This window comes from Rhea americana, unplaced genomic scaffold (assembly GCF_003343005.1).
Source record: "Rhea americana isolate MKP2758 unplaced genomic scaffold, rheAme1 scaffold_156, whole genome shotgun sequence".
NCBI lineage: Eukaryota > Metazoa > Chordata > Aves > Rheiformes > Rheidae > Rhea > Rhea americana.
The window spans coordinates 1,209,798-1,224,480 of record NW_028185661.1 but is presented as its reverse complement, the minus strand read 5'-3'; the positions used below and the strand labels follow the sequence as shown (position 1 = coordinate 1,224,480).

The 14,683-nt window shown below is 39.7% G+C and overlaps 1 protein-coding gene across 1 annotated transcript in view; it reads left to right on the top strand.

Annotated features, from left to right (window-relative positions):
• Positions 1-14,683, top strand: part of PHACTR1 (phosphatase and actin regulator 1) — a 152,416-nt gene that overhangs the window by 24,693 nt on the left and 113,040 nt on the right. Inside the window, exon 2 of the mRNA XM_085299907.1 lies at positions 27-191. Within this exon, the coding sequence (XP_085156033.1) occupies positions 53-191 (139 nt within the window). The 5' untranslated portion in view covers positions 27-52. The remainder of the gene's footprint in view (positions 1-26; positions 192-14,683) is intronic.

Sequence of the window (14,683 nt, the reverse complement as noted above, 5' to 3'; positions counted from 1 at the left end):
TGTGTGTGTATATGTGGAAACTACAGCTGAGGAAGTGGAAAGACTGGCTGCAATGCGTTCAGATTCTCTAGTACCTGGAACTCACACACCTCCGATCAGAAGAAGAAGCAAATTTGCCACTCTTGGAAGACTTTTTAAGCCATGGAAATGGAGGAAGAAGAAGAGTGAAAAATTTAAGCACACTTCTGCAGGTAATAATTGCAGTTGGATTGGTTCATATATCTTGAACTATTTGCTCAACAAGGCTAAGCATCAGTAATGCAACCCCAATTTGTAAGTGCTTTTAAGGTTATTGTAACCTGGCTGGCAGGGATGCCTCAGATTCTAAAACATCTTTAATTTTATTACCAGCTGTTTCTTAAAAAGCTAATCTAAAACTAAAACTAAAGCAGCAGCTTGCCAAAGCCACATTTTCASGTTCTGATATTAGAATGACGACATCACTCAGAAAAAAAATTGTTAAATTGATTTAGCAGATTAGAGGTAAAGGAAATGTCAATATAAAAAGACATAGTAGTGGAGGATGTAGCCACATTCAATGCCTGTAAGTGCTAACAGAGGACCAAGAAAAACACATGACAAAGGACTTGACATTTTGCGAAGTAACTTGTGTAACCGTAAATTATCTGATCCATTAGACAGTAATGATATTTCATTTGTTTTCTGAGGAGAAACAAATCTCTTTCCATTTCCTGTCCCATCTCTATTTAATACTCTTAACTTAAGACTTAAAAAAAGAAAAAAAAAAAACCCACCCAGGATGGAAAACTGCAAAAGCATGTGTTTTATTGTAAATTGGTCTGAGTCAGAATCACAGATCCAGGCATTTTTTTACTTGGTGGAAGTTTGTACCTGGCTTCTGGAATTGTTTTTTTGGGGGGGCAAAGGAGGGTTTTGTTATTTATTTATTTATTTAGAAAGCTTCTTTTCTTTGTTCCTCCATGATGACTTACAATTAGTGTATGGGTTTCTGCAAGTCTCGAGTCCGGGTTGACTGTGAGAAAACATGAGTTTTCTTCTGATTTCTAATTGTTTTTGCTAAACTAAAAACAAAGCACTGAGAATCTTGCATCTTTAAGTGCCAGCAGAGGCTAGAGATACACCAAGTTGCTCTTTGATTTGCTTATTGCACAGTGGAAGCTTTTAGGGAGGACTTGCATTTAGCTTCTGACATCCTATGTTCTCCTGCAAATGGCCCATAATCGCACAAGAAGCCTCATTTACCTAAGGGCAAATTTTTGCGTGAGCATGTGATTGAATGGAGAAATAAGAATTTTCAAGGATCATACCTACGGGCACTCTTTACTGTATAAGCTGCTCCTTGATTTGTCAGGCAAAGGCTAACAAACTGGAATTGGAATAGATGGCTGTATTACTCTGAGTGGTGATCTTATTTGTTGACTTGACAGTTGAGAAGCTATTGTCACCAGAATGACATGTTGCAGCAAAGCAAAAGTCTTTCATGTGCTGTATCGGTTAAAACCATAGTGCAGCGTAGCAAGGTTTCTGTGAAAATCGTACCTCTCTTTGGCACTTTTGCATATATGGACACTGGTGGCAACTAGTTTGAAGTTAGTTCTCGGTTAGTTACAGCTCGTAGCATAATCACAGAAGTACAGAACTTGCATGGATTGCAAAAGCCTCTCTACTTTTTATTTGTATGGCTTATCCAGCTCCAGGAAATGGGGTTGAGCTGCAAACTGTGGTGATTAGGCTGATTAGTTGGAAGCTTGCTCAGAAATGCCTGCAAAGTCTGCCGTGGGCATTACAATACCTGCTATGTAGATTTGCACCAATTTCCAAAACATTTGAAAGTACACAGTGATTAAAACCAGAGTAAAAACATATATCTTCTTTTCTCAGAGTAGAAGGAAGGTTTATCAGAAAAGCCAGCGTATGTTCTCCTCCCCTGGTAAGAGGGACTTGATAGCTGGAGAACTAATTTAAAAACAGGGTCTGTGGTTTGCAGGAAATGTTTCTTGATTGTAGTACGGGGTTTGATCTGAGTTGAATCCAAAAASAACTTCTTTTTTTTAATCTTCATTTCTAGTAAACCAGCAGTATCCTGCAGCTGTTCTGCAAAATTGGTATTCTTGTCAGCTCCCCTGCTAATAGCTGCAGCAAAATTGACAAGGATGTCAAATGTGCTGAGCACTCCACAGGAGCCATTGGRAGAGATGTGCTCCTAGATTGTACCAGAGCTAGGGACCCATGGTTTCCATCATCCCCACCCCGAGGGAAAAGGAAGCATCCTACCAGCCCCCGGGGACCTCCGGAGATCATCTAGTCCAACCCCCCTGCTCAAGCAGGATCACCTACAGCATGTTRGACAGGGTTGCATCCAGGCGGGTTTTGAGTATCTCCAGAGAAGGAGACTCMACAACCTCTCTGGGCGACCTGTTCCAGTGCTCYRTCACTCTYACAGKGAAGAAATTCCTCCTCACAGTCAGATGGAACTTCCTGGGTTTCTGTTTGTGTCTGTTGCCTCTTGTGCTGTCACATGACACTGCTGAAAAGAGTTTGGCCCCATTGCCTTGACACCCTCCCTTCAGGCACTTACACACATTGATAAGATCCCTCCTCAGTCTTTTCTTCTCCAGGCTAAACAGGCCCAGCTCTCACAGACGTTCATCTTAGGGCGGATGCTCCAGTCCGCTGATCATCTTTGTAGATGGACTCTGTCCAGTAGCTTCATGTCTCTCTTGTACTGGGGAGCCCAGAACTGGACGCAGTATTCAAGATGAGGCCTCACCAGGGCTGAGTAGAGCAATACCTCCAATCTCACTGAGAAAATGTCTTTAATTTTTGTAATAAATCAAAGGACAAGCCTATGAGATGGCATAATGAGAGCCGGCATGAGACTTTGTAATACGGGCTTATTTTCCTTTAGTGCACTGATGAATGTGACACTTCAAAAAAACCTCACATTAGCATCCTACAGGCATGCACCCAAGCTTTCCCACCTGTATAGAACATTACTAATTATTAAAAATAAATATTCATATAAGTATTTTATTAGCCTCTTATTTGCTGCAACAATAGATCAATTATTTTAAATGTCAAAAGTAACATATCGTTGAGATCAAAATCCATGATCTTACCTTTTGAAACTTCCATTGAAATTAATGGGCATTTTTTTCTGGTGAAGAGTGGAAGAAAGAGAGAGACAGGCTGATGGTTAAGGGTGAAAGGTTGCTTTTTTTCAGATTTCAAAATGCTAACATATCTATACCTTTACATACTAGACTAAAAACTCTGTTTTAAGGATTATTTTTTCAGAGATGAGCTGCTTTAAAATATACTAAAAGGCTCACTGGGCAAAACACCATCAAGGTAATAAGAAAAGTTGTTTACTGATACCTGACATCTGCATAAGATGAGTTGGAAAATCTGTCGTTTGGTTGACAGAGAACCTGAACGTTATGCTTGTGTATGGTTCCTCTCAACAAAGCAACGTTCACGTTGTGGTATTTGAACAAGTCAAGGCCTCCATCCTCCATCGTCATTACTGTATTGTCACTGACTAGCAGAAAGGTAGAAAAGTCTGTATACATTTTCAAACACTTTATATATTTGTAAGTTACCACCATGGTAACTTGTGGTTTGATATCCCTATAGTGACCATGTAGGAAGGTTTATGGTTTGATACTGCCTTGGTGTGGACTTAGTCATGAAGCTGAAAGTCATGTTTTCTGAAGCAGACATCTAATGTCTTTGACTTGCAGTTGGTCTGTCTGTGGGCATCATCGTAATGTGGCTTGCAGAGCAACAAGAGCAGGTAGAAAAGATCGCACCATGGAATACTCTGCTGTTGTGAATCAGACTGGAGAGATCAGGCCAGATCTCTCTTACCAGCTGCCTAGATCTGGGGTTTGGTTTAAGAGAGCTCTTCTTCTATAAGGTACAGTATAAGGAGGTTGTTCAGAGCTTTTTCCGGGAGTGACAGACGGGCTCAATCTGTGGACAGACTCAATCGCCAAGTGAACAGGAAGGGAAATTATACCATGTGATGTACACCAGTGTGCCCCAGCAGGGGCTAGAGCCCAATTAATGCTCACAGTAATTCTCCTCCTGGGCAGAAATGAAGTTCTTGCCAGCACAAAGTGTTTTTCAGTGCCAGGATTACAAATTCTTTTACCACAGAAGCTCCTAATGGCAATTCTTTGATGGACACTGAAACTCCCACCATACAATAGAAATGCTCTTGAAAATGAAGTTATGTAGGGAATTATACAAAGAAATTAAACTCAGCTACAATGTTATTCATGCTATAGTCAAAGGTGTTTTTTTAAAACTCATCTAACATTTCATCTTGCACAGAAAGCATGAAAACCTTAATTACCATAAGGGGCTGAGTGTCCCTGGCAGCGATGAGCAGTATGATAAAGCTGATAGCAAAAGCTTTGAGAGTACAGTGAGACTTATAAATGGCAAGATTATATCACTTAATGAGACTGTTTCTTTTATATGACGAGTAGCAGTCTAACTTAAGGCAGAAGAAGCTGGGAGGAAACAGTGAATTTTCTCTGCCTGGACAAGATTCCTTAGCTGGATGCGTCTGGGATGGCTCCAGCAGGCTGCACAATGATTTTAAAACCACACCAGGTTTCCTTGTAATCAGTAAAGCAGATAGCTAGAAAGTAAACTGGCTGATGTCCTCAACAACCCCTTTTCATCAGTTTTAATACCTAGATCTTGTTCTGCTTGCCTTGATATGAATTTGAAAGTAATTCCTCGGTGTGCTCTTGTTTTGTTGTACTGCTGTGCATGTGCTGGTGAAGTATTATTTCTGGCTACATTTTGGAGAAAGACCTGCACATTGTCTTCTGAAATAGAGGAGCTTGAGAGTAGATAGAGTTCTGGGTTTGGCTGAAATATTATTGAAGTTTGCTGGGTTTTTAAATCACTATATTCATAGAGAGCAAACTGCTTGGTCCAGACCATTACTGACTTTCAACCAAGACAGGCAATAATTGGTCCCTACAAAAGAAAGAAATGGTATATCTCTTTCCAGGATAAATGCTTGTTTTCTGTTGCTTGTGTCTTTGCCAAATTAACCATCTRTACTGGAATCTTCTATATCAGGTATCAACACATGACTGATTTTTTARAACCTTTTAGAAAAACATTGCAGCTGCTTTCAGAAGTCTGAATAGGAAAAAAATGTCCTGCTTTGCYGTTTCACGTTTCTGATGAAATTGGTGAATTGGTGCCTCTCTCTTCCCCTCACCTTTGCTCCCTGAGTTGCAGTGTCTAGACAAAGATGAAGAGAAAGCATGTAATGTGTACATGGAGGAAACAATGACTGGACTGAGAAAAGGGAACGAGAAAAAGGTGGGGAAATAAGGGGTCTGGAGAGCTCAGTAGTTTTTAGTCAAAGCAAGGGATTCAGCAGTGTTTGGGTTGGGTACCTACGTGCCYCCTACGAAGAACAGAGAAAGTCCAGCGCCTGAAGAAAGAGCTCCACAGAAGCAGTAGAAGATTGTCTAAGGTGGCCAGTCTGCAATGTGAGAGAGAAGAAACCCAGCTTTTCTGCTCCTCCTGGGAACCTGTCTTCATTCACATCCTAGATCTCCCTCCTAGAAATAACCACTTAAAACTCCTTTAACAGGGTAATGAGTCAGTCCTCTGGTGCAGCAAGTCCCATATCCAAAACCTGGTGGGTGAGCTAGCAGGCCACAGGCTGTCCGGTGACAGYGATTCCCCTGCCTGGTGCTTGGAGTGCTGTCCTGAGAAGAGGAAATTTCAGCTTCTGCTTCACTGAATACTTGATGTGTTTAAACTGATGTTTAAAACTGTCGTAGATGTTGATGTTTAGGAACCCTCTCAAAGGGACAGAGACTAGGCCTGAAAGTAGCAGAACAGGATATAGGAAGAGCCAAAAGGCAAATCAGCATGAACTTGATCAGCCAGGTTCGGTTGGCATGCTAAGGCTTTCAAGGCAAGCTGGTAGGGGGACCTGCAGCCCAAGGACCTTAGGACTCTCTAATCCTTGTTCAGACAGAGGATGACAGTCTTCTCTTGCCTCTATTCACTGTAATAGCAAAAGTGTGTGCGTTAGATTTGGAGATTGAAGGCTGATGATGTGGATAGTTCCACAAAATGGAGCATAGGGKTTTTTTGGTTTTGTGTTTTATGGCATGCATACATAATTCTTCTCTTTACTTTGACTCTTGTTCATACTCTTTAAAGACTAAAAATCAAGTGTGTCAGAACTAAATTCCCTCAGGCAGCCATTAACTGCCCCTGTCCCAGAGTCTGTATTAAAATAGCCATTCATTTGATGCCCAAATACATTTTTTTTCCCTTGCTAAGCTTTGGTGTTGTTCCARTCAGAGTAAAAGAAGTGATCTATAAAATTCTTCTGACAATATATTTTTGTAAGTCGAGTCTCCTAGTCAGCAGAGGGAATGCTTAAATTTAGTAACACTTACATGCAAGGACTTCGGATGTTTCTGATTAATAACAAGAAGAAAATAAAAAGAAGTGATAAATTTGTGCAATTAGAGGAACTGCTATTCATAAACCATCTCCAGATCATTTTATGCCTACTACTGATTGATTATTTCTCCCTACAATAGGTAAATATTTTGAATTTTGCTTTCCAGAATATTCCAAATGTTAGAAATCTGATAATTTGTTGCCAGTGCTGCTCTTAAACRTTCCTACTACTTCTGTTTTTAAAATGATTGCCTCTTGTTTTTTTTCATGTGAAACTGTCTGACTAGCTGTTAAAATATTTGTACTATTCATGTTATACATCTGCGTGATAATCCAAAGGGGAAATGTAGGTTAAAGACTCTCTGCCACTGATCCCTCATACTTTTCCTCCTTCCCTTCCTCCAGCACCCAGTTTTCTCCCTGCTAAGCCTTTGATTTTAGGCAGGTGAGCTGGGAGAAATTTTCTCATGTGGAATTTTTGGATCTCATGTCAATTTTTTTTTTTTTTTTTTGGTTTTTCCAAGTGCTTGTCAGGTTATAGATGTCTATCCAAAAAATTCCTTCTCTACATTTTCAGACTCTACTTTGAAAATAGTATTTTTGTTTGCATTGCTAGCTAGCAAGGATAATGACTGCCTTTTAAAACACTTAATGATTTCATTCTCTTCTCCTGAACTTTTGTCTAATAACAGCTGGCCAACAGAATACTTGTTTTTCCATGTTTTGCATTCCTATGTGAAAGAGATATATTGGAATTATAATGCTTCTTGTACTTTCAAATCAGACTTTCTAGATCTGGATGTAGATTTCTGTGATAATTACGTTTTCTTTTTCCTTTATCCTCTTACACTGATGACCTGTAAATGTAAAGCTGAACTGGTGTTGAGCAAGAGAGTGGCGAGGCATCTCCCTTGTAGTGCAGCTGAGTCTATGGTTACGCTGAAGTTTGATGTGCTTCAAWGTCCTGTTCTCACTTTTTGAGTAAATCTATTAAGGAGATTGTGTGAAATTTTCCATAACCCTTTTGATGTGAGTTAGCAGCCAGATAGCATAGACACCGGTTGAAGTCAGGTATTTTTGGATAATTTCCAAGATTTGGGGAGCATAGAAAGAAATGGTAATGATGTAAATCATAGTGCAAGCTTCCAAAAATGTTCTCCGATTTTTGAAAGCCCAGCAATACAACCCCTTTTCAGAGGTACTCCGTAGTCCTTTGTTCATTGTTTTGTGTTTGTTTTTGACAGAGGGCAAACTCATTTTCTGAAGGAAAAGCTGGCATTTTACAGAAACTTAATGTTCCTATATGTTCACAAACATGCACTGACTTAGGCMAATATTTTTATCTGAAGAAAATTCCAGAAAATAAACACAATATAGTTCAGTATTTCTTAGATGGATCTTAGAAGGTTTTTATTCAAATTTATATTTCTGTTTCGAATTTGAACTAGATATTAACAAGGATAACTAAGAGGTTAAATTCCAAATATGAAATGGTCTGACACAGATGAAAACATTTTTAATTTGAGTTTGCTGAAATATTACACCAGCTCCAGGACTGAATAAACAATAAAAATATGTTTTAAATTTTATTTTTGCATTAATTAAAAACTTCACATTTTATATATTCTTGAATTATGAAGGGGGGAAAAATTCACCATCTAGATCTAAATGTGGGTTAGCATCTCTGCATGCAGTACCATTTTCATAGTATCTTTTTAAAAGCTAGCCAGGAGTTTTGTGAGAGTTTGTGCAAAACTATAGAGGATTTTTAAACATTTGGTCTATTGTCTTTCTATAGAGTGAACAAGACTAGACTGTGTATTTGCTTACTGCTGTGAAACCAAAGATCCGCAGAGATATTTAAACCCAGTGGTCGTTTTCAACTATGCAATTAGACTAAGAGCCCAAAGCTTATGGTAGGAGAAGACACTTCACAACAAGTCCAAGCCCACGGTGACCCCAGCTTCTTAACTGCTTGATTTATACCTCATCATCATTTTCAGAATTTGCATTTKAAATGCAAAATTCAGGTGCTTAGGTATATTCAGAAGATGCAAATATGATTTTTACACAGAAGGCAGTTGTAGTATCTGTCTATTTTTGTACTTGAATTGCCAGGTGGAAGCTTCTGGTTCAAAAACAGGGGGAAGGAGGAAGGGAGCATTTTTATTCCACTCTAGATCAGCGTCTTTCTGCCTTCTTGAAATCTGCTGCATAACGTATTTCCAGGCTTTAAGAAGAGGACTTTGCTTAGCTGAACTGAAAATGCATTTGGAGACTGCTCTAACCCCTTGCCAGCTCTTCACACTGCTTTAATGGAACATTTGAGATGAGGCCCTTCAGTGTGTCCCATCTTACCAAAAAGGGACGTGTAATGAGGCTGTTTGGGTTTTATGCTAATTACATTTCCAGCTGCTATGAAGATTATATGAGGCCGCCCAAGCTGTAATACTGCAGCATAATTCTATAACAATGCATTTCTGTTAAAATGATATAATGATGCAATTAATCTATTAGAGAATTTACAACACATTTTGAGGCTTGAATACACGCCATGCACACGCTGTTAATATCCTAAGCTTCTGCTTGTTGTGCAGATTACAGAATAACATTAACTGGAAATATTTCAAGAAGTGTTTTACCAACAAATTAGCAATAATAGAATATTTGGTTTGGGGGAGAGAGAATCAGTCTGGAAGCAGTTCATTCTCCTGTAAAAAATTGTTGTATATTCTCAGCTGCTATTTCAGTGACTCATGAATGTACAGTCCTCATCAAACTAAGCTGTTACAGATTACTTTAGAATGTTTTCATTTAATAACAAAATATATCAAAGCTTCTTTTTATTTTTAGATTGCATTTGAAGCATGGAAATTAATTACCATCTTTCAGACTGTTGGTCTTTGTTCTTCAGGTTTTWAATGCCCTTTTTAAAGATGTGGGGGGAAATAGGAGCATTTTAAAGGGAAACAGAATTACAAAGCATTTGATCGGTGGTAAGAAAAAAGACATAACAGTAGTGGACAGTTCTAAAGCCAGGTTATCTACATAACCAAAAAACACTACTGTATTTTTCTCTCTCTTTCTTATTAGGAAAGAAATGGGGATTAAGCTGGCTGGTCTCAGGGTAACAGAGCACTGGAACAGGTTGCCCAGAGAGGTTGTGGAGTCTCCATCCATGGAGATATTCAAAAGCATCTGGACATGGTCCTGGGCAAGCTGCTCTAGGTAACCCTGCTTGAGCAGGAGGATTGGACTAGATGATCTCCAGAGGTCCCTTCTAACCTCAACCATCCTGTGATTCTGTAATTCTACTATTAAAAAACTCATACCCTCAGTCATTTCCATACTTCCATCAAAGAAACAGTTGCTGAAAATTACCATGCAAATTTGTCATCAGTAAATAGTCTGTATTGCTCAGGGACATGCCCTGAGATTCTGAGGAGCCTGTCTTTGGCATGGTGGATTTCAGGTGTTTCTGCACCCAAATCTTCTTTGTAACTTCACTGGTTCCGTAGTAGTTTTGTTAGAGGTGAACCTGGCCCTTCTGCTCCAACAGGAATGAAATGGAAAACCTAGTGTGCTTTTCACATRGTGCTGTTGGGTGATTTCCAAACAGGAAATTTTTTAGATGCCTTCACCACAAACTGCTGTTGAGGAAGTTTTATTCCTAGAATACTGTTTTACTTTTGCTCAGTGTTTCCCGCAGCAGAGTAAATGAAGCAGGAACCCCTGGGGCAAGAGTGGTAGTACATCGATTGGCTGCTATTGTATCGGTGACTTGACTGACATCTGACCCAATTTTTGACTGGGAAATGAGTTCTTGCAGTAATTTGAACATACAGGCCTGTGGCTCTAATCTCATTAGCTTTTTTTAATGACATAGTAGCTGCCCAGTATATGGTTGTTTATGAACTGCAGTAAAAAAGCACACACAGATAAATGAGGAGAAATTGGCAAYAGGGATGAGAATCCCAGAGTTGAAGACTGGAAGGGATGGCAGTCACCTAGACAAAGCCATGGGCTTCATGAGCTCTTTCTAGGGTTGCTGGAGCTAATATGTTGAAGAATAGTAAGTTGTTGCTAGAAGGAGAATGTGAAWTGCCCTTCATGCAAAGGTTTAACAAGAAAAAAAAAAGATTATGATTTGGGATAGAAACATAGCTTGATAAAGAACTTTCTTTTTTTCCTGGAAATCTTGGTCTAGGTCTGGCTTATATTAGGGCTTGTTTATAAATCGCCTCTTGGAAAAGTTACTCTGAGTTATTTAAACCATAAATATAAAACAGATTAGTTATATCACYATAAACCCTTGGGTGGATGTTTATTTAGTTCATAAACTCATTCACTTAATTTGTTAAGACCAATTCGGTTTTGAATGAAAGCGTCCGCATAAGAGTTTAATGTGGCATTACTGATCCTCCTCGGATTATTTAATTCAGATTACTTTTCCTGAATCTTGTAAGCAGCCAGCTAGTGTGCAGGAAAGAGTAGAACAAATAACTACCTTACCTGCAACAAGAGATGAGATCTAGAGGCTACATTTGGTGAGAGTTATACCTAGCTACTCCTGGAGTGAATTAGTGGACTAGACCAAAGAAGCATGAGGTGATAATAGCTTTTGGCGAAGAGATAAAACTGCTAACCTGCATCCCAGTCTTGTCCCTTTAGAAGTCTACAGATAATTACACTGCAGATATTGCCAGACTTAACTGCAGTTTGCCAGATTTGATTGCAGTTTCACCAGGTCTCATCTCTTTTTTCTCGATCAGTCTGTCAGTGTGTGAGTTAGAACTCCAACTCACAAAGGCAAGTAATTCAGAGAGCACCTTGCATCCCATTAGTAAAAAAAAGATTTCTCATGCATGTGACTGCAGGAGACTTTGAAACCAAAAGCACAGGGAAAAAATTCTCAAATTCTAATCAGCATTTAATCTCACCTGATGATTGATTTTTAGCCTGAGGAAGAAAGGCTGCGGGGGGAGGGGGGGGGGAGCTTATCAATGTGTACAAGCACCTGAAGGGAGGGTGTCAAGGGGACGGGAACAAACTCTTTTCAGTTGTCCCGTGCAACAGGACAAGAGGCGATGGACAAAAGCTGAACCACACAAAGTTCCGCTTGAACGTGAGGGGGAATTTCTTCACTGTGAGAGTGACGGAGTACTGGAGCAGGTTGCCCAGAGAGGTTGTTGAGTCTCCTCTTCTGGAGATACTCAAGGCCCAGCTGGATGCAACCCTGTCTAACATGCTGTAGGTGACCCTGCTTAAGCAGGGGGTTTGGACTAGATGATCTCCAGAGGTCCCTTCCAACCTTACCGATTCTGTGATTCTATGAATGTTTATAGTTGACTTTACTGAAACCAGTTATATTTTCAGATAAATATTTCAGTTCTATAATACAGAGTCTGAGTAAAGAAGACTGRAGATAGTTAAAAATAAGACTTATTTTGGTTTCCATTGATTTATTTAAGCCAAAAATATAATGCTACCTACTGTTAACTGCATTTGAATTGTTTATTATCTGCTGGATGTTCCTTTCATGACATCAAGTTTAATTTGCCTTTCTGTCCCCCTTGCRCACTTTTACTAAACAGTGAAGGTAGAATAGATCTATGACAGCTGAACATCACTCACTTCTTTCATTCTTGCTAGAGTTGCAGGTATACATTGTCAGGCTGAAAAATTGGTTTTCTTAGAAAGTCTCCTATTTTGCAGCTGGATGTGTGCATGCAGATGTTTTAAGGAGCAGACCTTAGTTTCCCTTTCATTTAAGGTTTTAATTTAGTAATTAACACCCTTTGTCCTTTGTATCTTCCAGAGCTCTATGTATACCTCTCAGAGTTAACCAGGCAATTGCAAACAATTCTGCTTACCAAAAGAAGCAGTAAAAATCAGCCTTTTGCTGTAGTGAATCACCCTTCTTTGACTTATCCAACAGCATTATTTGCCTAGGTAAAAGAGAAATTACTAAGGAATTTACATTTGCCACTAGCTAATGCTTGAGCCTGAAAACACAAATCCATCACAGACCTTGGTCTGTATGTGCTCTTCACTAATTCCTTACTTAAAAGTAGCATGGGGCTGACAGCTGAAGACTGCATAGATAAGCAGTACTCTATGTTAGGTCTGAATAGWGCCCAGAAATGCTGCTGCCTGAAGGTGGCATGTATTTGTGCTGAAAATAGTTCACRATAGGTTTGATTTCCTTCCTGCTGAAGTGGATGAATTCTCCCCCTGTCTTCTTCACTGGGTGCAGGGTGCTTGGCAGGTAGTTGCTGGATGCCAGAAGCCTTTGCTCTTACAGACAGCCCACAAAGGCTTCTGCCAACTGTGCTATCTCCCTTTTCAGGTGCTTTGTAGCTAAAAGAAGATACTGGGGCTCGGTAGGTGCTCAGCTCTTTGCAGTAGTAAGCTTTGTGTYTACAAGCCAAAATGTTTCCAGGATGTGCATGTATGCTCAAAATGCACCCTTGTCACCCTTTATATTAAAGTTCTGCCTGAAAACACTTTGATGCCCATGAACTTTCTATCACCATTATCAGGAATCAATGCTACATTTACACTTGCATGCTGGCACTTACATTTTCAAAAATATCCTTAACATCCTGTGTGCTTTATAAACCTGATCGAAAACTCTGTAAAAAAATGATCTTTGGATTCTCTCTGGTTTTCATGGACCTAGAATCAAGCCTATATTAAGTAGCCATATTAGCACTCTTCACAACTTCATATCTAATGAGAAAAATATGCTACAGGCAGAATAAACGTCAGTTAAAAGATGTAGTTGGCTGTAATGAAAATACTCGGGTGGCATTTGGACTGAAGTTTAGATATGACTGAGTGTTGGGGTTTTTTTGTTTGTTTGTTTTTTACCCCTCACTAGCTAGTGGCTTTTGGGCACATCATCTCTTCTGGAGAATTTCAGTTTATATTTGGGGAGGAAAAAGAACTATAGTTTAATCAGCAACAGAACTTATGAAACTTGATTTCACATGGGTTGCTCCCTTCAGGATCTGGTGTTTAATTGTGATGCTAGGAATGGCGTTTTGGGTCTCTCTCCGCTACCCAGCTTCCTACTTTCATTRAACTTTAGGAATGTAAAAGGTCTTCTTTTTCTGTTGCAAATTTGGCTGAAGTTGGAAACAGATGGTGAAACTGTCAGCTGGAGGAGAGACAGGCAAGAGAGCCACTGGTGCTACTAGAAGTATGCAGGAGTAAATGGGAGGAAACAGGCATTGTTTGTCAGGTACAGAAAAGGTTACCTTGGCTATTCTAGTTTTAGACTGGGAGGTGAGTTTAGGAGAGTGGCAGTGTACCTGGGATCCTTTTACAACTTCAGTCTTTACCCCAAAAATATCTGGAACACCTGACTTCAAATTTATATATCTAAGGAAGGCAAGGATAAGAACAAGAAACTTCTGTGAAAATTCTTTATGGAAATAATTTGGGATTGTATGATCTTTGGAGGATCGTTGTGTGTTCCTATCCCTCCATTTGCCTTGAAAAGAAGCTGGTCAGGGGGAGAAGATACTAACAGTTCCTAGGGGAACCAAATCACCGGAAGAGAGAAGTGTTCCTAAAGGGAAACAGGAAGGAACAGGAGAAGAATCCAAAGATTTCTGAGGTAATCAGTCTCCTGGAATGAAACATGATTTTGCTGGTTGGAGGAGCTCGCTTCAGAGAGGTTCTCAAAAGGCAAGAACCAAGGGACATGAAGCTGCTCTCACRTAGAAAAAAATCCCAAAATAATCCATGGAGTTCTTTGACATGGCATTACTTAAAGGTAAAATATTTAAAAGATTATACTTGTCTGTAACTAGTTATATAACAGTTACAGTCTTTCTATAGAATGGCTAAGAAGGCAAGAAGCTTTCTCTCCCCATTTTGAAACTGGAAGAAGCTTTACTCCCTGGTAAGCCATAGTTAGCTGCACTGCAAAGAGAACCAGTACCACAAGCTTCATGGGATATAGGAGAGGGCAATATACATCAAAGCAAGGAGGGAAGAGAAAAAGAAAGACAGTTCTAGTAGCAGTTTCTGGAGATGCAGTGATGATCCCAAGTGCACATGCATTTTTCTGCAGAGCTCATCAGTGCTCCTAGAAGTGTGATGGAGCCCTGAGCTTCCCCTTTGCATGACTCTGGTTGTGAGTGAGTGGGGACATCACTTCCCAAGCTGAAGGAACATGAATGGCAGTCCACAGGCATGTGTGGGTTTTGGATCAGACCTCTCTCAGCCTGAG